We start from the raw sequence: 22,827 nt of genomic DNA on the forward strand, positions 1-22,827 counted from the left end.
AGTAGATGATATTCTTCTATCTGTCTAAACCTTAATGAATAAAGTTACTCGATTTTTATAATGGATGGGGGAGGCAGAGTGGGATGTGGGTTAGTCGAATCCAATAACCTTTGTTCAAATCTTGTATTCGTCTTAAGAAATTTATTAAATATGTACAAATTATTAATTTCGACCCACTGAAACCATAAGTTTTAAATTTTGACTCCAACTCTATATACCGGTAAGAAATAAAAAATACCCAATTTAATAGTCGAGGTGTGACCAAATTCGTCTGAACACCACCATTTTTTCTATAAAAAAAAAAATACTAATACATGATTTCTTGTGTTTCTCTCTCTGTCCATGTTATTTGTAAGCCAACCTCTCAACCTTTCCTTTTGGACAGTTTAGGTAGTTGTCCACCTCTACTTCTAATTCTTAATTTTCTCTTTCTCTAATTATTCATCCCTCCTTCTTCCTTCTCCCTCTCTGTATCTTTAGATTATCCAAACAAAAAATTTGCCCCATTCAAACAACTATTTGAGAAAAAGAGAGGAAAAAAACAAAGGTTTCTTTTCAACTCCTCTGGGCAATTTTTGCCCTAATATCATATCTTTTCTTCAACTCTTTCTCCTTCATTTTGGATCCACCAACTTTCTGGCCATTAATTTCCTCTTCTTTGTTCTTCATTTATGCATGCTAATTGCATGCATATAATACCAACAATATTTGAAAGAATATATGGGGAATGCAGTTAAAAGGAGATAAAATAAGCTGCCCTTTTTCATCTCCTTTCTTTCTGCGTGGCTTAAGCGTTTACCTAAAAAGGTATTTGTATTGTGTCATTACATTCCTTGTCTTCTTTTTCCTTTTGTTAATCAAGAACGTCGGAATTCTAATAAGGGGATTTAGAAACAAACGCAAGAATGTAATATCTAGAAGCAGAGGCGGACCTAGGATTTGAAGGTCGGGGGTGTACTTTTGGATTCAACCAAAATTTATTTTGTATATAAGGTTCCGACTATTAATATATCACTATTTTCTAAAGACATTTACATGTATACATGAAATTTTTGCCGAACTTTACGAGTACCGGTGACCCCTCTCGGTATAGCGTAGGTCCGCCTCTGTCCGGAAGGAGAGCCTCAGAGCAACGGTAAAATTGTCTCTGTGTGACCTCTAGGTCACATGTTCGAGCCGTTGAATCAGTCGTTAATGCTTACATTAGAGTAGGCTGCCTACGTCACACTCCATTGGGGTGCGTCCCTTTCCTGGATCCTGCATGAACGCGAGATACTTTGTACACCGGACAAAAATATCATAACTCGAATTCAAACTCATGACCTCAAGTACTTGTCGTTACACTAGAAATTTCCCTTATGTCAAAAAGATACCGCAATTTCCATATATATAAAAAAAAACATTTACCATTTCTTTGGCATGTATTTCCGACGATAGAGATTCGATAGAACCATTTCGGACTATATAGGAAAGATATTTAGATCCATTTGCGTTTTTGCAATGTGCATTTTTTATCTACATATGAAAAGTGTAAAGTTTTTCTAATTTAATTTTTCTGTTTAATGTGTTTTCCTTTTGGTTAGGCGAAGGAATCAGTTCTTCCTATTGGCGTGGTCCTTTTGTTTGTGTTGTGTTTCATTTCTGAGCAGAGTACTATTGGCTTTTGGGGAATTTATAGCCTATACCATGGCAACCAAAGTGAAGGGGATTTACAAATATATCACCAGTATTTTTGGTAATGCCTTTTCCCTTCAATCCCATACCATTTTCCCCTTCCCTGGAATTTGTATGTATCTTAGGTTAATTTTGAAAATGTGTTTGTAATATACAGTTGTTAAGGAGAGGGAGTTGGAGATAGGATGTCCAACTGATGTTAAACATGTGGCACATATTGGTTGGGAAGGTCCCTCTGGAAATACACCCACTTGGGTATCTTATTATCTTTTCTTATCATTCTTTTATTCACATATTTGCATCTAAAAATATTTAGTCCCACCTAATATTTATACCAAATGCAAGTTATATATACGTCTTGTATATAGATAGACCTTATCATTTAACTATGGTTAGACGATATGCTTTTTCACAAGTTGAATTATTTGATTTAGTGTAAACACCAGGTACGATTAAGTATTTTTCTTTTTGCATTTGCCAATCTACAATTTATTATTTTGTATGAATGACTTTGTCATAACTGACATTTCTGTTTTTTGGTTTTATTTGTGTGGAATCCAAGATGAAAGCATTCAAGGCAGGGCCGGAATTTGCAGCAACTTCTATTGGTAGTTCTGGTTCTGCTTGGTCATCTCAAGGTTAATTTTATTAAACTTTTTTCCCCCTTTGCACACCACAAACATCTACGGAATAAGCCAACAATTAACAAACAAAAGATGTCATTTCTTTTCTAACGATGGTGTCCCGGTCAGTTTGTGTGCATCTTGATTATATCATCGAGTACATGGTATCTCCCATCAGTACAGGTACTAAGTAACTCTGTCTACCAAGGTTTAGGCAGATGATAAGAAATCACCTAACGTTTTTTGTCTTGTTGAGATTAACAACCAAAATTTGTCTTGAAAACACTATAACTATGATTTTGTCCGGTAATTTTAGACCATATTACGCGAACACTCCAAAATAATGCCGCATCCTTGTCGGATCCTTTAAAAATTGCTTTTGGAGGATCCAACATACACCGTACCTGACGACTTTTCGGAGAGTCCGAGCAACATAGATTTTAGAGCATGTGCAGTTTCCCTAGTTAGACAATTCCAAATAGTGCTCTCTCATGGGTTGAGATGTTGACTGGAAAATAATAAGCTTGTCCTATGTTTTGTTATATGGCTAATAGAATATGCTACAAATAAAGAGAAGTTTTTCTTTTCTCTAAGATGATTGCCTTAGAAAAGGAAACTTTTTTTGGCTCATATGTCACAAGAGATCTTTAACATGTCCCAAGAAAGGGCCTTGATTACTTAAAATGTGTTGTCTCTTTCTAAATAATGCTGGTGGGCAAAGTCTTGACTTGCACCAGGGACACTGAATGTAGAAATCTCAGAACAATCTGAAGTGCTAAAAACGCAACTCTGGGAAAGATTAGAAAGAAATGTATAGGCATCAAATTATATTCGTATATCATTAAATAGCTTGGTAAGTAACGGGCATGCAGATGAACATGTCCCAACTTATTATGTATTCTGAGCGTAGGCGGACCCATGATTTGAAGATGGCGGGGCACATAGCTCAATCAGTGCTCCCTTGGACTTTTGATCTTAAGGGTTCCAGGCAAAATATCTTATTGTTTTCAACATATATATCTAGAGTTTTTGCCGAGGTTAACGGGGCCGATGACCCCTCTTCTCTATACGTAGGCCTGCCTCTGATTGTGAGGATTCGTCATAAGCTTAGTTTTATACTTGTTATCAACCTAAAAGTTCTATCGGAAACAGTCCCTGTCCTCTCAGGATAATGGTATGTTCCCCAAACCCCACTCGTGGGAATTCACTGGATTTATTGTTATTGTTTTATTATCAACCTACTACGCCTTCCTTCCTTATCCAAGCTTCAGACCGGCAATATGACCAAACTCACAGAGCCAGAGTTAAATTAGCTATCTGTATTCCTTGTATTTGATTTACTGTCATATATGTATCTTTTGAACAGGTTGTGGAGAGATAGCGAGACAAAAAACAGCAGCTAACGTTTACAAGGACATGACAACTTCAGATGTTGCTAGTCCTCCTAGGAAACACAAACGGAGGAAGCCTAAATCAACTTCTTCTCCCAAATCTAGTTCACCATCCACGTTGAGATCGTCGCGAGCAGCTAAACCCAAGGCTAAATCTGGTGAAGGAAATCCTAAACCAGCAACAGTAGAAGTGGCTTAATATTGTTACAAAAACTGCAGTTTCAATGCTCAAAGGTTCTAACATTGTATATCATAGTTGTCGAAAATCCTCAGGATGTTTGTTAACAGTAAGGCATTTGAAGAGAAAGGGAAAGGGTGGGGAGAAAGTTGTGTAAATGTAGAGGGAGGAATAGTAAATGTGATTAAGAAATATGGAAGATGAAAATGTAGGAGAGGCTAGAGATGTCAAAAGAAAAAGACAAAAATCTAACTGTATCAAACTGGTGTTTTTGTGAAAACTAGAACGTGTTCCTTTTTCGATTTAATTTTCTCTTTTCCATCTCTTCTCTAATAAGTTTCAAAGTCTACTTGTGCTTGTGATTGTGAAAATTGTGAATGCGATTAAATAAAAAAAAGAAATTGTTATAAGAAAAATCAAATTATGGTGGATGTCTATTCTTGCTCCATGATCTTCTCAAGTGCTTAATGACATATTCAATGATATATTTCTATGCTTAATGACATATTCAATGGCATCTTTTTCTTCACTTTTCATGCCTATATAAAGGCCTTGTAATAGATAAGAAAATACACACAATTGAAGAGGAAAATCTCTTCCTTCTCTCTATCTCCATTTCTTGTTCATGTTTTACTAAATTGCTTTTATTTCATATAACAACATGTCTTGTTCATGTTTTACTAAGTTGCTTTTATTTTATAACACGTTATCAGCACGATGCCCTAATCAATTGAGTTACTTACCTCTACAAAATTGTCCTACATTATAAAAGGCATGTTCCTGTCGTGCCTAATATTCATCTTGAAGAGATAAGCTTTTCTTTCTCATTTAGCAATTTCAAAGAATGGTATCAAACATAACTGAAGTAACAATAAGGTTGAGGAGACCAGTACACTGTGATAAGATATATAATGCTAATGCTAAGATACGTTTTCTAATCCTTTTTAATTAATTCATTTTCTTATTCGTTTTTCTCATAGGTTCTTTATTTGTTATGAAAGTTTCCAATGCTAAGTATTTTCTTCTTACAAATCCATTCATATTCTTAAGTGTTTTACTTTATAAACGAAAATACTTAAATATAAACTAATTACTACTCCATGTTTTACTTATTTTATTTTGTTGCATTATCAATATCCATTTCAATGAACGAGTTTCTAATATTTGTTGTAAGTTTGGTCTGATCTTTTTCATCTCGTATCCTGGTTATATAGATCTTATTATAAGAATCAGAAGTATATAATGATACAGCCAAGAGTTACGTACTAAACCAAAGACCAAAAGAAGTACAAAAAATTGGGGAGCTACTCCAACTTTTGCAAAGTCATTTGAGGAACTTTGGTTCCTTAGTTAAAAAAAAAGCACGAACCTTATGTAAAGTTTCCCTTAACTGAACGTTTTACTATAAAATATATGCTTGACTATCATGCGCCATTCTGACTTTTGAAAAGGTAATGTGAGGTAAGTTTCTCTCGGGGTAATCTTAATAGCACAACTAGCATATGTTATTGATAAATAAATATATGATAAAAATGGAAAAATATTTTGAATTAGCATTGGCCGATCAAAACTTTTAATTCTCGTATATTGAAAAATTGAGTGAGTTTGTATCTCTGCAACCCAATTTTTTATTATTTGTACACGATATTATTAGTACACTCCATTAAATAAAAAAAAAAGGGTTTAGTTTCCTGTGACTTAAAATACATAACTGCTCCTATTTTATAACTGATGTGGGAGGCAACAAGATGGTAGAGTCATTCAAGTATTGACTTTTTCATTAATGTTAAAAATATTGTCAATGACTTTTTCAATTAAAGGTTCTGCTATATCTCTTTGTTTTTCTAGAGAGTATAGTACTTAGTTTCCATAAAAGTGCATGGTAACTAGTAGTACTATATTATTTTATTTGATACATTATTTTTCTTTAATGTTCTAGTCATATCACTTTCATCTTGAAGTAAGTTTATTGCAGCAAAGATCACATGTGAATTTTTAATATTATTTTATATTTTTATATATCTGTTTGATACTAATTACTTAGCTGATTTGAGTAAACGAAAGTCTATTGTTGAGAATTATATCCAAATAACATTATGAATAGTTTAACTCAAGAGGTAAACATTACCTTCACAATAATAATAATAATAATAATAATAGTTCTTCAAAATGTGAAGGCAATGTTTACCATCAAATTGATATGCAAAATAATAAAGCACGCCGCCGATTATGACACATTCATTAAAGAGAATGTGACTTGTGATAAACATTGAGAATGATACCCATTCCTAAAGGTGAATATTGTAATATGTGATAAAAGTAATGAATAAAGACATGCAATGCATGATTGGATGAATACCACACAACTCACCTCTGAGGGAGGTTTGAGTGAAATAAAGAGAATAAATATTATTGTGTGGTTACATGAATATGTCATTGGTCGCGTACATGTAATACGCCAAAAAATATTTTGTTGTGCCTTCTCCATGAAGGAGATATTTACTATATGAATGGTGTGACAAAAGATCTTGTAGTATAAAAATTATTAAGAGCTCCGAAAAAATTAATTTGTTACTACCCGGATGAATAAAAGTATTCACGGCATTGATATTGTAAAGTCTCAAAAGAAACTTTTTGAGTTTCAAATGTATAAGTCAAAGTGGTTGACATATTGAGACTATAAATGAAAGGAATATTGAATATTTTCATATTTCTATAATCATAACGGATAAATATGAAAGATTACTCGATTTTCTTTTTATTTGTACTACACAAATATAAGCATGATGATGGACTCATATGTCACAAGTAAACTAGAGGTTTACTAAAACAAATATTAGTTGGCATGACCGGTTGACCATCTCGGTTCAATTATAATGCGAAAAATTAATTGAGAATTACATTGACATATATTGAAGAAATATAAGATTTTTCAAGAATTCTCTTGTGCTGCTTATTCTCATGATATATCAGTTAAAGTTGGGATTGAATCCTTTGATTTCTAGAACTAATAAAAGGTGATAAATATATGGGCCCAATCACCTGCCATGTCGACCGTTTACTATTATATGATTTTAATAGATGCATATATTCTTTGGTCACATGTGCATTTGTTATCAACTTGTAGTTTGGCTTTTGCAAGATTGATTGCTCAAATTATTAGAGCACAGTTCCAAACTATAAATTATGATTATTTATCTTGATAATACCGGTTTAAATCTAAGTTGGTTTAGCAGAATTGTATGCCTCCAATTATAGCTAAACCATTAGTTGTGAGAACAAAATTTCCAAAATAAAATTTAGTATGTGATGTATTATTTAATATACAACAGCACTTGTACGCATCTAGCCAAATTAAGATAAGTTCTCCCTATCACAATCAGTTCAGGGTCAGGAACCAAGTAATTTTTATATAGAAATATGAATGTGCTATATGATTTAATTGTTCCACCACAATGTACAAAGATAGATCCCCAAATAAGGCTAGGGATATGTGTCGGTGATCCCAACAATAGGGGGAGAAAATGGGCAGCTGAAAAAGTAATGCATGTAATGAATTATTATGCGTATATCTAGATCCTCGTATGAGAAAATGTGAACTTGAAGTTCAAGGGATAATTTATTTGTAAAATATTGCCAGACGTATTTGCTGAACCAAAGTTAAATATCATATTCAGTTGCTAATGCTCCAAATAAAATAATGTTCATAATGAATAGAGTCTATGGCATGCATGAAGCATAATAGACTAATCATTTCCAAAGATAAAACTCCTTGAAAAAGGAGATGAGCAAATGTTCAAGATGGTCATAATAAGGAGGCAAGTGCTCTAGAAGAGCACCACGACATAACACTTCATAAGACCTCATGGGAAAGGCTAAGGTACCTGAAAATAATAAGATAAAGAGATCTCAATAAGTTATGTCTTTATTGGGTAATAGTAGAACCGATATAAAATGATCGTCGACGATATTGTTAATATAATATAGCGCTCAATATTATTAATATTGACGAGGATCTTGAGCTCAAATCTATCATGAAATTTGGACAGAAAATGATTGGCCAAATGAAAAATACGCAATGAAAATTGATTTCACCTGAAAAATATGAAGTTGGACGGATAGTCCCAGCACCTGAAAGTATAAAGCCAGTGGAGGTATAAATGCGTTCTTGTGCGGAAAAAAAAAGGCAAATCGATAAACATAAAGACGACTTGTGTCACAAGAAAATTTGTAAATATCCTGGCATTGATTATATAGAGACATGTTCTCCTGTGGTGGATGTCGTCATTTCAGGCTTTAATCTGGCAATACAATAAAAACGTGATATGCGTATAATGAAAATCATTGAAGGATTTAAATTGTTCTGAAACATATTAAGGTTTTCAAGAAATTTATTAAATAAAGCTTCAAAAATCCTTATACGAAATCAGGGCGCATGTGGTATAGTCGCCTGAGTGAGTACCTGTTGAAAGAAGGGTACAAGAAAGACTCAATTTGTCCTTATATCTTTATAAAAAGATATGGATCTAAATTTGTTATAATCACCGTGTATGTTGATAATTTAAATATCATTGGAACTCCTAGGGAGCTTCCTAAAGCAGTAGACTATTTAAAGAAAGAATTTAAAATGAAAGATCTTGAAAAGACAGAATTTTGTCTTGGTCTACAAATTGAGTATATGAAAGATGGAGTTTTTGTCCATCAATCAGAATACACTAAAATGATTTTAAAGGGATTATATATGGATAAAGCACATCCATTCCGACCTCATGAAAATAATGAAGAGCTTATTGGTCCCGAAGTATCATATCTTAGTGCAATTGGTGCACTAATATATCTTTCTAATATTACAAGGTCTGACATAACTTTTTCAGTTAATGTCTTAACAAGATATAGCTCTGCTCCTACAAGGAGACATTGGAATGGAATCAAACACATATTGCGGTATCTAAAAGGGACTACCGATATGAGATTATTTTATGGAAATGATTGTAGTCCCGATCTTGTTGGTTATGCCGATGCTGGGTATTTATATGACCCACACAAGGCTCTATCTCAAACAGGCTAAGTGTTTACATATGGAGGCACTGCCATATCTTGGCGATTGACTAAGCAATCAATCGTGGCTACTTCATCTAATCATGCTGAGATAATTGTTATTCATGAAGCAAGTCGAGAATGTGTATGGTTGAGGTCTATAATACACCTTATTCGAGACAAATATGATTTGAAGTGTGACAAACTACCCACAATTTTGTATGAAGACAATGTAACATGCATAGCCCAATTGAAGAGAGGATTTATAAAGGGGATATGATAAAACAAATTTCACCAAAGTTATTTTTCACACATGATCTTAAAAAGAATGGTGATATCAAAGTGCAACAAATCCGTTCAAGTGATAATATGGCTAATCTGTTCACCAAATCTCTACCGACGTCAACCTTCAAGAAATTAGGGTACAAGATTGGGATGCGAAGGCTCAAGGATGTGAATTGATGCTCTCATCAGGGGGAGTAAATACGCGTTGTACTCTTTTTCCCTTACAAGGTTTTGTCCCACTGGGTTTTCCTTGCAAGGTTTTTAACGAGGCAACCAAAAGGCGAATTTCTAAACATGTGTACTCTTTTCCTTCACTAGGATTTTTTTTCCCATAGGGTTTTTTCCTAATAAGGTTTTAACGAGGCACATTATCTATGGACATCCAAGGGGGAGTGTTATAAGAAAAATTAAATTATTGTGGATGTCTACTCTTCCTCCATGATCTTCTCAAATGCTTAATGACATATTCAATGACATATTTCGATGCTTAGTGACATATTCAATAACATCTTTTTCTTCACTTTTCATGCCTATATAAAGGCCTTGTAATAGATAAGAAAATACACACAATTGAAGAAGAAAATATCTTCCTTCTCTCTATCTCCATTTCTTGTTTATGTTTTACTAAATTACTTTTATTTCATATAACAACATGTCTTGTTCATATTTTACTAAGTTGCTTTTATTTTCTAACAAAAATGATATTGTACAGACACTTTCAAAATAATAGCTGAAAGAATATATATTCTTTATATATTTTTGTATATATACACATTATTGTGTGTTATATAAAAATATATATAAACTTTATATACTTTTATAACTATCAGTTATAAATAGTTTCGGCCATGAGCTAAAAATGATTTTTGCCCCATAAAAAGCTACCCTTGGTTCTTGTTTATTCGAAAACTCTTGTGGTGCCTTTTTAAAATAGAATATGAAGGCGGCCCTGTATTGGCCTATTGGGCCAAAATTAAGCACTATTACTCCCCTAGGTCATTATGAGAAAAATTGAAAAATAGTCACTTTTTACTCTTGCTATTATAGTTTAGTCTGTATTTAAAAAGTCATTAGTATTTAGCCACTCTTTTGACGTGAAAAAATATTAGAACAAAAATAACCCTAACAAAAATATTTAAAACTCCAAGAACAATTATTGAACTTTGAACATCTAAAAGTTCCTCTTAATGTTAAACTCCAGCATCGTACGGTGGGGTTCAGATTTTTTAAGAGTGAAAATCCGGTATACCGGTGCTGGAGTTTATAACTTCAAGAAAAAGAAAACCCTCTCTGTTAATGCACTTTACTGTTCATTTTTGCAGCTTTGGTTCCATAAGTCGAAAGCAAGCTTGTACAATAAAGAAGGGTATTATCACTTTTAACTCGCGCTAGAAACTATTAAATTCGATAGCCGAGAATTGAACTGTTGGAGAATTGAAGAAGAAACAAGAAAAACTATTATAGAAAAGACTATTTAATGCAGAGAACTTTACGTTACTTTTCTAATTCATTAGAAAACAAAAGCTACATAGCATCCTTTATATAGGGATTTAGTCTAACTTACTAAGAGATAACTGTCTGAACATGATCTACTAACTTAACCACTAATTTACCCACTAAGCCACTAATAGAGATAGACCCAACTAAACCTGAAATATGCCAAATACCCAACTAAATTGGAATTACATTTTTTGAATCAATATTCAACACTCCCTTTTGATTCCAAACTACAGACTCCAAGTTTTTGTCGAAAATAATCATGCTTGGCTTGTGGGAGTGCCTTAGTAAGGACATCATCAATTTGATCCCTTGTACTACAAAACTTCAACTATATTTCTCCCTTTGCTGTGAGATTGCGAATGAAATGATAACGGATGTCAATGTGCTTTGTTCTGCTGTGAAAAGCCGGATTCTTTGTCATTGCAATCGTTGCCTTGTTGTCACAGAATATTTTTGTTGCACCCTCTTGCTAATGGCGGACATCAACTAACAATCTTCGCAACCATATAGCCTGACAAACTGCTGAAGTTACAGCAACATAATATGCTTCCGACGATGATAATGCAACCGCGTCTTGCTTCTGCGAACACCACGAAATTACTCTAGATCCCAAGCTGCAAACATTTCCATAGGTACTCTTTCTGTAATCTATACTTCCTGCCCAATCGTTGTCACTATAACCAATCAGGCTCAAGTCTATGTCTTTAGAGTACCAAATCCCAAAGTCAACGGTCCCAACAACATATCGCAAAACCCTTTTAGCAGCACCAAGATGTTGTTTGCTAGGACTACTCGCATACCTAGACAACACACTAACAGAAAATATAATATCAGGACGAGTGTGTGTCAGGTAGTTCAAACCTCCAATCAAGCTTCTGTAATAACTTGGATCAGCAGGATCGGTGCCATCTTCAAGCTGTAATTTTTTATTTGCACTCATGGGTATTGCAGCCACTTTACAATTCTGCATACCAAACCTGAGCAGAAGATTTTTTACATACTTTCTTTGTGACACAAAAATCCCATCTTTTTCCTGTTTCACTTGAAGACCAAGAAAATATTGCAAAGTACCTAAATCTGACATTTCAAACTCCTTCATCATACATGATTTAAATTCAGCCACCAAAGTTTCACATGATCCCTTATAAATCATGTCATCAACATACAAATAAACTACCAGAAAATCACTCGTACCTTGCTTCTTTACATACATTGTAGGCTCGCTTTTGCTCCTTTGAAATTCGTTCTTCAAGAAATATGAGTCAATTTTATTTTACCATGCCCGTGGTGCTTGTTTTAGCCCATAAAGAGCTTTCTTGAGCTTGTATACTTTGCTTTTGTTGTATCTAATAACAAAACCCTCAGGTTGGGAAACATGCACTTCCTCTTCTAGATCCCCGTTTAAGAATGCAGATTTAATATCAAATTGATAAACGGGCCAGCTTAATGTAGCAGCCAAACAGAAGAGCGTTCTCACTGTTTCAAAGCGAGAAATAGGTAAAAACGTTTCATCATAGTCAATACCTTGATGTTTTGCATATCCTTTAGCTACCAGCCTCGCTTTGTATCTCTGTATGCTCCCATCTGCATGATGCTTTATTTTGAACACCCATTTGAGTCTAATGGGTTCTTTGCCATTTGGTAGATCCACCAACTCCCATGTCTGATTCTGCTCAATTGCTTGCAACTTTTCTTTCATTGCATTTTTCCATTCTTCAATCTCGGCAGCTTCCTTGAAGCAAGTGGGTTCTGCAACATACAAAGCAAACGAGCAATTTTCATAAATTTCCCTCAACAAAATCTAAATTTTGTTGGTGGAGTCTCACTGGAAGAGTCTGATGGAGAATAATTGTTGTTGCTTCTTTGTGGAGTTAAGGAGTGATCACTTGCTGGAGAAGAGGTGCTTGACTGAGGAGTAGAAAAACTGGTACTTATTGGAGAAGAATTAGATGAGTTCCCTGAAGCAGAGTCTGTTGCAGATTCTTGATTAAAAACATCATCAGTAAGTGCCAATTGTATATTTGAACTCACATTCCAGAATTAAAGTTCCAGCTTGTATCTTCATTAAACACAACATTTTTACTGATTATAACTTTGCCACTCACTGGATTATATATCTTATAAGCTCTGGATTGTGCGTTATAGCCAACAAATATACATTTTTCATCAATATAATGTCGAGCCTATGAATTCACCAAAGCATAAGCTATACATCCAAAGATGCGTAAGTGGCTTACCTTGGGCTTGTTACCTCTCCATGCTTTATATGGTGTTTGATTAAGAACAACCTTGGTGGGTGAGATATTCAGCAAATAGACAGTTGTGGCAACAACTTCAGCCCAGAAACACTTTGGTACACCTTTGGCTTTCATCATGCTTCTACCCATCTCAACAACTGTCCGGTTCTTTCGTTCCGCTACACCATTTTGCTCCGGTGTATATGGTGTTGTGAGCTCTCAGTGAATACTATTTTCCTCAGAGAAAATGTTGAATTCATTTGACATAAACTCGCCACCCCTATTTGTTCGAAGAGTCTTGACTCTATAGCCACTTTGCTTATCAACAAAAGACTTAAATTTCTTAAAATATTCAAACGTTTTACATTTGAATTTCAAGAAATATACCCAACTCATTCGACTATCATCATCAACAAAAAGTAGAAAGTATCGATTTCCACCTAAGGACTCAACACTCATAGGACCGCACAAATCATCATGCACGAACTCAAGACAAATAGAAGCTCTCCAGGACTTGCCTACAAGGAATTAATTTCTATTTTGCTTCTCATACACACATCCTTCACAGAATTCAAGAGCATCAATTTTAAGCAAACCAAGAACTATATTTATATGACCTAATAATTGCAACCCCTTTATATTCAAATGACCATACCGCAAATGTCACAAGTTAGCTTCTATACCACTTTTGGCAACTAATGCACAACTTTCAACATTAGAAACTTCGAGAGGAAACATTTTGTTCCTAGTCATTTGAACATTAAATTTTTTTTGACCTGGTTTCTTATCTTGAATGCTACAAGCATTGTCATCAAACAGAATAGAGTATTCACAAGTCATCAATTGCCCAGCACTCAACAGGTTATGAGCTAAACAAGGAACAAACTGCACAACATGGAGAAGTGTAATATTACCTTGAGAAGTTTTTAAGGCAATTGTACCTTTCCCTTCGGCTTTCATTGCTTTATCATTTCCTAGCCGAACTTTTGACTTCTCTGATTCATCAAGCTCTTTGAACAACGACATTGTTCCAAACACGTGGTTAGAGAAACCATTGTCAATAAACCATACATCATTCAAACCATCACTTACAGAGGAGTGAGCCATGAACAAAGTACTCTCCTCTTGTGGTTTCTCCGTGAAATTGACATGTATTTTTGTAACGACCTGACTTGTCGTTTTGAGAATTAGCATCCCGTTCAGTGGCTTAAGATCACGAACAGCTTTGTAATGCATACTATGACTTGTATGTGTGGTCGAGTTTTATTTTCGGACGATTCAAGATCAAATTGGGAAAACAATTCTTATTTAAAAAACTTAAAAGAAAAAAGTTGATCGGAGAGTTTGACTTTTGTGCGAATGACTCCGGAATGGAGTTTTAATGGTTCAAATAGCCTCGTATGGTTATTTTTGACTTAGAAGTGTGTCTGGATATTCATTTGAAAGTCTGTACTTGATTTTGGATTGAAATGGCAAAAGTTGAAATTTAATAGTTTCATTTAAGCTTGAACTGGGGTGTGATTCGTATTTTTAGTATTGTTTGAGGTGAATTGAGGCAATTAATAAGTTCGTATGATGTTTTAGGACTTGTTGGTATATTTGGTTGAGGTCTCGAGAGCCTCGGGTGGATTTTGGATGGTTAACGAAATTTAATTTGGACATTTCTAGAATGTTTTGACATCGCTTCTTCAAGAATAAGTGGTATAACATTAAGCAAATTAGCTCCAAATTCAGTTTTTATTTGAAGCATTAGATCCATATTAAAATTACGGAGCCATAGCAAAAAGAATCGTCGAATTCGGATATCGTATGAGAGAGTTATGCCCATTTTCGGAAGAAATAAAAATGATTTCCCATCGCTAGCTCCCAGGGTAGCGTGGGGCGCTAGCCATGGCGCTGGGATTTTTGAGATTCTGAAAATTGGGTCACAGGTCGAGCCCCACACTACCTGTGGCGCTCAAAATTTTATATACTCATTTCGGGATTCATTTTTCCTCATTCCTCTTGGCCGAAATTTGGGGGTTTCCTCCACTCTCTCAAGACCTCCAACTTCCCCCATCTTCAAGATGAGTAATATCTACTAATTTGGTGTTTCATTCCATCAATTCCACCCTAAAACTAACTCAATCCTCCATGAATTCCTTGGATCTTCAAGAAATTTCTTCATTTTCGATTGGGATTTTTGGAGCTCGGTTCTTCGGCGATTTTGAGGATTCCTTCAAGACATCAATAGTGATTATATTTTATAAATCCATGTTTATATTCATCATTTAATTCGTATTTAAATGGAAGAAATTGAGATTTTTGCAAAATCTTTCCAAAAACGGAAATTTAAAATTTGGAGCTCGAGTTGTTATCGAAATTTGATAAAATTGGTATGGTTGGACTTGTATCGAAATGGGTGTTTGAATTTCAAGAAAAATCTGTCGAGTTCTGAGAGGCGGGCTCCGCGTTGACGTTTAGTTGACTTTTTAATATGAATTTTTAAGTCGATATTTTATTATCCAGAATTATTTTTAATAAATTTTAATGAAGTTATACAATTAATTTGGATAGATTTGAGCTGTCCGGAAGTCAATTAAAGCAAGAAAGCTTTTTTGGAATATCGGCCTAATTTCAAAAAGGTAAGTGCCTTATCTAACTTTATGTGGGGGAAACAAATCCTTAGGATTTGAGATGATTGTGTCATTCGTGTTATGTGAAGGTCGTGTACGCGAGGTGACAAGTGGGTGCACGACCTATATTTGGTATTTGACCAGTTTGGATTGTTAGGCTCCCTTCATGTAACTAATTGTAACTATCGTTTCATGACTACATCTTTTGTGTTAGAATTGTTTGTACGTGCTTTACTTGAAATTGTTAGAATATGTTCCATCTTTGTTGTCAAGATCGCCTTATATGTCAATTGTTGATTGTAACCTCTTGTTGAATTCATGCTTTACCTGCTACATGCCTTGATTGGCTTATGGATTGTCATTTCCTTGCTATTTGATTTCGTGAGCTATCGTGTAACCTTTTTCATTAGTTGTGACTTCTTTGTGTAGCCTCGTTATTCCTTTTGATTTTGTGATATATCGTAGTTGGTTGTATATTTATTGCTTAATTTGTGTTGCTTGAGGATCGGGTCGCACGCCGCAACAAATATGATTTATATTATTGGATTGGGTTGCACGCCGCAAAGGAATTTATTTGAAAAATTATATTGTTGGATCAAGTTGCACGCCGCAACTGAATTTAATCGAAAGATTATATTGTTGTATCGGGTTGCATGCCGCAATGCAATTTAATTAAAATATTTTATTGTTGGACCGAGTTGCACGCCGCAACGGAATTTAATTGAAAGATTATATTTTTGGATCGGGTTTCACGCCGCAACGAAATTTAATTGAAGGATGGTATTGAGGGAACGGAGACGTATGTACTTATCTTCGAGAGGCTACAGAAACTATTAGGAAATTTCACTTTTTTTATTCCTTATCGTGCGATACTCATTCAGCTTGAAGCATATATCTTATATTCATTCACATCCGCTCGTGTATGACATTGCGCACTCGGTATCAGCTGTGCGCCGATGGTTCGTGATGTCGCGTATAGACTATGAGGGGGCCAGGGATGCTCAAACATCGTCTCAATGTGTGGTCTCGACTGAATATGCAGATGTATTGAAGGATCACTCAGTGATTTATGTGGGGGTGAGCGAATTCTGGCATCTGGTTGATGAGTACGAGTTGTGAAGTTTAGTATTGTGGATCATCGGACGTTGTGTCCTATGGCTTCACACCAAGTGGAGGAGTCCACTATAGACGAACATATTGCGGGGTCATGAGGTATATCAGTTCTGGCCTGAGATGTACATATGTGGTACTGAAAGGTTCCCCAAAATTTGCACATATTTAAGGCCTGCGATTTTGCAGGTGATAATGTTAGGACTTGCGGTATGACTGTGTCCTTAATAATCCTATATTTCAGTATTAAAGGAGTTAGAGAAACAACTTCAAATTTACAGAAGGTCTATTCAACGTGGACGTCTCGGTTACGACAATATGGGGTATTTCTGAGGAAGTGCGGTGGTTGATGAGCTTATAGGCTACGTGGTTCGTGCTAAGATTTGTCTGTACGGAGTTTTACTTTTGGGATTGTCATGTACAAATGGGGGGGGGGGGGGGAGTATTATCCCAAGGAAGAATCGAGGAATATGTGAAGAAATGGTCAGCTCGGCAGTGCTCGGTCAGCATATCAAAGGAAGAAATTGGCCTTTGGAGAGATAATTCTCCATCGGTGTTTGTGGCAAGTCTATGAAGAGGGCAGACCAGCCAATGCAACACTACCTACTTGGGCTCAGTTTTTAGAGTTGTTTTTGAGGGAGTTTGTTCCCCAGACTCTACGGAATGCGTGGCGCACAGAATTTGAACGGCTACGTCAGGACATTATGACGGTGTCAAAATATGCCAACAGGTTTAAAGAGTTAGCCCGTCATATTCTTACTTTGGTTTTTACAGCCAGAGAGAGAGTCCAAAGATTCATTAAAGGACTCAGTTATGATCTTAGATTTTGTATGACTCTGGGGCTACAAGCTGATACTTCATTTCAGCAAGTGGTGGAAATTGCCAAGATGTTAGAACGTGTTATGAGTGTGATGATACTAGGCATATTATGAGAGATTGTCTCAGACTTGGGAGACACATATTACATCAAAGCACTCAAGCCACGGGCTCTATTTCAGTTGCTACTCTACCTACATATTCAGTTAGGGGTGGAGGACAGGCGGGTAGAGGGCGTCCTAGAGGTGGAGGCCCGACTCGTTGATATAATTGCTATGAATTGGTTGAGGTCGTTACACCAGATGGTGTCATTACAGGTATGATTTAATTCATAATAAAGGATCATTATTCTTATTTCTATTTCATTTCGATTATCGAGGTGAGATCCACTTTCATGCTCCTTACATGGTAAGTTTGTGAATTTGTACTCTACTCCCGCGTTTATCCATGTTGGGAGATTTGATGGTGTTAGCCCGTATCTATCATTTTGTTTTGTACACTATTAAGGGCTATGAGTCCAAAAGTGACTTTCTGTTACTCACTACAGTGGGTTTTGATGTAATTTCTGGATAATTAATTACAAATTATGAATTATATGCCCAACCGGTATGGGAGTTCATTATGTGTTGTAACCTTGTTTAACGAAAATTATTTTAAAGGAATAAAATAGAAAGATTTTGATTGGCGCGATGTGCATATTACTTGTGATTCAGAGGTGAGGATGGGATCCTCGCATTTTAATATGAATTGATATTTTTAAATCGGGCTACAAGCTGCGGTGGAAATTATATAAGGACGAGTTCCTTGTGATGAAACTTTATGTGTTTAAATTCTCCTTTGTGAAATTAAATTTGTTCTATAGTACTAATATAGAGTCATGCCTGTTAGGCTTATTTGAAAATTCTTGTATGAATTTATCTGTGCATAATTAGCCATGTTCGTGTTGTAATTATTGAGTTTTAACCTACAAGGTGAGTGCCCAGGTGACGTTAAATGTAATTCGTTAATTCAGGTAAATAATTATGAGGAATTCATGCCTCGTGTCTCATTGTCAGTATTATGAAGGTTTGAAATGAGATTTTTGTTAACATGAAGTTAAACGACGATGTTGTAATTGGCTTTGAACAACTATTATGACTAGAGATGTGGTTATGGGCGTATGGATATTGCGATATGTTATGTGGTTGTTCTGTGCGAGCGTAGGCACGAGTTGCTACAGCCGGCTGAGACTAATACCGTGTGTTGATATGAAAATCGGACCCTTTTAAAAATGATTGGAGTGTAAAAAAATTGGTTTTATAAGTGTAGATAGGAAAATTAATCTCAATTGAGATGGTGTTGTCGAACCTATGTCGGTTGCGGTGACGTGGTATCACACGAGAGTATATGTGTAAGAGTAAAATCAGCAATCTGATAACCTCAGAATAATTCTTAGCACGTTCGAGAATGAACGTTTGTTTAAGAGGTGGAGGATGTAACGACCTGACTTGTCATTTTAAGAATTAGTGTCCCGTTCAGTGGCTTAAGATCTCGAACAACTTCGTAATGCATATTATGACTTGCGTGTGTGGTCGAGTTTTATTTTCGGATGATTCAAGATCAAATTGGGAGAACAATTCTTATTTAAGAAGCTTAAAAGAAAAGAGTTGACCGGAGAGTTTGATTTTTGTGCGAACGACTCCGGAATAGAGTTTTGATGGTCCAAATAATTCTGTATGATGATCTTTTTACTTAGGAGTGTGTCTGGATATTCATTTAGACGTCTGTAGTTGACTTTGGATTGAAATGGCAAAAGTTTGAATTCAATAGATTCATTTAAGCTTGAACTGGGGTATGATTCGTGTTTTTAGTGTTGTTTGATATGATTTGAGGCATCAACTAAGTTCGTATAATATTTTAGGACTTGTCGGTATATTTGGTTGAGGTCCCGAGGGCCTCGGGTGGATTTTGGATGGTTAACGAAATTTAATTTGGACATTTCTAGAATGTTTCGACGTCGCTTCTTCAAGCATAAGTGGTATCACATTAAGCAAACGAACTCCAAATTCAGTTTTTATTGAAGCATTAGATCTATATTGAAATTACGGGGCCATAGCAAAAAGAATCATCGAAATCAGACATCGTATGAGAGAGTTATGTCCATTTTCAGGCGAAATAGAAAAGATTTCCCATCGCTAGCGCCCAGGGTAGCGTGGGGCGCTAGCCCTGGCGCTGGGAATTTTGAGGTTCTGGAAATTGGGCCACAGGTAGCGCCCCACGTTACCTGTGACTCTCAAAAATGTTATATACTCAGTTCGGGGTTCATTTTTCTCCATTCCTCTTGCCCGAATTTTAGGGGTTTTTTCCACTCTCTCAAGACCTCCAACTTTCCCCATCTTCAAGGTGAGTAATATCTACTAATTTGGTATTTTATTCCATCAATTCCACCCTAAAACTAACTCAATCCTCCATGAAATCATTTTCAAGAAATTTCTTCATTTTCGATTGGGATTTTTGGAGCTCGGTTCTTGAGCGATTTTGAGGATTCCTTCAAGATTTCAACTTGGGTAAGTGTCCTATATCCGAAAGTGATTATATTTCATAAATCCATTGTTATATTCATCATTTAATTCGGATTTAAATGAAAAAAAAAAGGGATTTTTGCAAAATCTTTCCAAAAATAGAAATTTAAGATTTGGAAGTCGAGTTGTTATCGTAATTTGATAAAATTGGTATGATTGGACTCATATCGGAATAGGCGTTCAGATTTTATGAAAATTCTATCGGGTTCTTAGAGGCGGGCCCCACGTTGACTTTTTAATATGAATTTTTAAGTCGACGTTTTATTATCCGAAATTATTTTCGATGAATTTTAATGAAGTTATACAATTAATTTGGATAGATTTGAGCTGTCCGGAATTCAATTCAAACAAGAAGGCTATTTTGGAATATCGGCCTAACTTCAAAAAGTTAAGTTTCTTGTCTAACTTTGTGTGGGGGAAACTACCCCTTAAGATTTGAGATGATTGTGTCATTCGTGGTATGTGAAGGTCGTGTACGCGAGGTGACGAGTTGGTGCACGACCTATATTTGGTATTTGACCGGTTTGGACTGTTAGGCTCCCTTCATGTAACTAATTGTAACTATCGTTTCATGACTACATCTTTTGGGTTAGAATTGTTTGTACGTGCTTTACTTGAAATTGTTAGCACATGTTCCATCTTCGTTGTCAAGATCTCCTTATATGTCAATTGTTGATTGTAACCTCTTATTGAATTTATGCTTTACTTGCTACATGCCTTGATTGGCTTATGGATTGTCATTTCCTTGCTATTTGATTTCGTGAGCTATCGTGTAACCTTTTTCATTAGTTGTGACTTCTTTGTGTAGCCTCGTTATTCCTTTTGATTTTGTGGTATACCGTAGTTGGTTGTATATTTATTGCTTAATTTGTGTTGCTTGAGGATTGAGTTGCACGCCGCAACAGATATGATTTATATTGTTGGATCGGGTTGCACGCTGCAACAAAATTTATTTGAAAAATTATATTGTTGGATCGAGTTGCACGCCACAACGGAATTTAATTGAAAGATTATATTATATTGTTGGATCAAGTTGCACACCACAACGCAATTTAATTGAAAGATTATATTATTGGATCGAGTTGCACGTCGCAACAGAATTTAATTAAAATATTATATTGTTGGATCGGGTTGCATGACGCAACGAAATTTAATTGAAGGATTATATTGTGAGAACGGGTTGCACGCCGCAACAAATGTACAATTATGAAATTAAGGTTAATTCCCATTTGTGATTCTCATGATGCATTTCATGCTAGGACGGTTACTGTAATTTCAAAAATCACTTCATTGTATTTGATCATAATTAATTAACCGTCAATATATTAAAAATGGAATAATATGAATTTCTTGTGTGAGTCATGCATCCTATGTGTTATGTTAAGTTGCTGAGAATTTAGTAGAGGTATATGAATGCATTTTTTAAAGTTGTTCCACTTGTATGTCTTTAAAAAAAATAAAACTCATATCTTATTCTGAGATTTACTAAATTAATTGGTGATTATATTTTTACTCTAATTGATACCTCAACTTTCTCATTATCTTATCGTCGTGTAATTTGTGTGAACAATTGTTAATTCATTTTACTTTAATAAATCTCATATTTATCTCGTTTAAATTTGATTGAATGTCTTATTTAGTATAAATGCAATATTTTTATTGGATCTCATATACTTCTAAACTAAACTAAATTGATATTCTATTTGTATAACATCTCTACTATTTTACCTTATTTGAATCCTAAATTGGCTCAATAACTCATTTGACGCTTCACTGTATTCAATTTGGAAATTATATTTAAGTATGTTTAAATTATTCATTGGTCATCTTGGTTGATATTGATACGGAAACTATACATATGGTAGCACGAGAATTTTACCGTGCAAAAGTGATTCGGAAAGAAGTGGGCACAAGATGCCACATGTATAAGAATTGAAAGTTGTGAATCATGATTTGAGATTTCGAAGAGTGATACCTCGAATAATTTTGTTGAAATACATGTATTATAAATAATTTAATTGATTGATTTGTCATATGATTACTTATTTGAACCCACTCATATGTCATTAATGCTCTGACTATATTATTGTTTAATTGCTTGATTGTTTTCTCGTTGTCATCAGTATTCTCATTATTGATTTGAATTGGATAGTCTTCTGTTACTGGACTTACAATGATATCCTTTCCTTGTTAGCTTTATGTAATATTTTGTACAGGTTTATATGTCTGGTAGGTGTCTTGACCTAACCTCGTCACTACTCTACCGAGGTTAGGCTTGATACTTACTGGGTATCGCTGTAGTGTAATCATGCTACTCTTCTGCACATTTTTGTGCAGATCCAAGTAACTCGGAGTTGTTGATATTCCTCTTATTTGATCGGGCATTTCGGTGGAGACTCGAGGTACACCTGTTGTAGCGTTTGTAGGCCTCAGAGTGACCTTCTGATATTTTTCTTGCACTGTTTGATTAATTTCTGGAACAGTTGTATTTAGAGATTTTCTAGTAAACTCTGTAGAGCTTAAAACTTGTACTACCGGTTTTGGGATTATAGGAAATTTCTATTTTAGATTATTCCAGATGATTGGTTTCTATATTACCATTTAAATTGAACTGTTAATAATGACTAAAATTATTCTAACTTTGGCTTGCCTAGCAATTGAAATGTTATGTACCATCACGGTCCCAAAGGCAAAAATTTCGGGTCGTGACACTTTTGGTCATTCTTTTGTTTAGCCCAGCAATCAACTTCCTTCTGGCCGAACTTTTTTACAATAGCGACATTGAATGGTGCTCTTGAAC

The 22,827-nt window shown here is 35.1% G+C and overlaps 2 protein-coding genes and 1 long non-coding RNA gene across 5 annotated transcripts; 2 read left to right on the forward strand and 1 right to left on the reverse strand.

Moving 5' to 3' along the window:
- Window positions 1–400: 400 nt before the first annotated feature.
- On the forward strand, window positions 401–4,173 carry LOC104101530 (CRIB domain-containing protein RIC11-like). Of its 2 annotated transcripts, none has more exons than XM_070185792.1 (5): window positions 401–547; window positions 1,584–1,735; window positions 1,832–1,929; window positions 2,237–2,312; window positions 3,664–4,173. In XM_070185792.1, exons 2-5 carry the CDS (start codon window positions 1,687–1,689, stop codon window positions 3,885–3,887), a joined length of 447 nt encoding a protein of 148 aa, XP_070041893.1. In that variant the 5' UTR covers window positions 401–547; window positions 1,584–1,686; the 3' UTR covers window positions 3,888–4,173. The 2 variants fall into 2 exon arrangements, with proteins under 2 accessions (XP_070041893.1, XP_009607297.1); XM_009609002.4 differs by having other exon boundaries at window positions 425–807.
- A 6,984-nt stretch (window positions 4,174–11,157) lies between these two features.
- Window positions 11,158–11,901, reverse strand: LOC117274196 (secreted RxLR effector protein 161-like). Its single transcript, XM_033653412.2, has one exon. The coding sequence runs from the start codon at window positions 11,899–11,901 to the stop codon at window positions 11,158–11,160; it is 744 nt and encodes a 247-aa protein (XP_033509303.2).
- A 7,878-nt stretch (window positions 11,902–19,779) lies between these two features.
- On the forward strand, window positions 19,780–22,556 carry LOC138899608 (uncharacterized). Of its 2 annotated transcripts, none has more exons than XR_011411344.1 (3): window positions 19,780–19,848; window positions 19,933–20,012; window positions 22,365–22,556. It is a non-coding gene; the product is annotated as an uncharacterized lncRNA (long non-coding RNA). The 2 variants fall into 2 exon arrangements; XR_011411345.1 differs by lacking the exon at window positions 22,365–22,556 and adding an exon at window positions 20,348–20,903.
- Window positions 22,557–22,827: the final 271 nt, after the last annotated feature.

The sequence above is a fragment of the Nicotiana tomentosiformis genome, chromosome 9 (genome assembly GCF_000390325.3).
Source record: "Nicotiana tomentosiformis chromosome 9, ASM39032v3, whole genome shotgun sequence".
In the NCBI taxonomy this organism is placed as follows: Eukaryota; Viridiplantae; Streptophyta; class Magnoliopsida; order Solanales; family Solanaceae; genus Nicotiana; species Nicotiana tomentosiformis.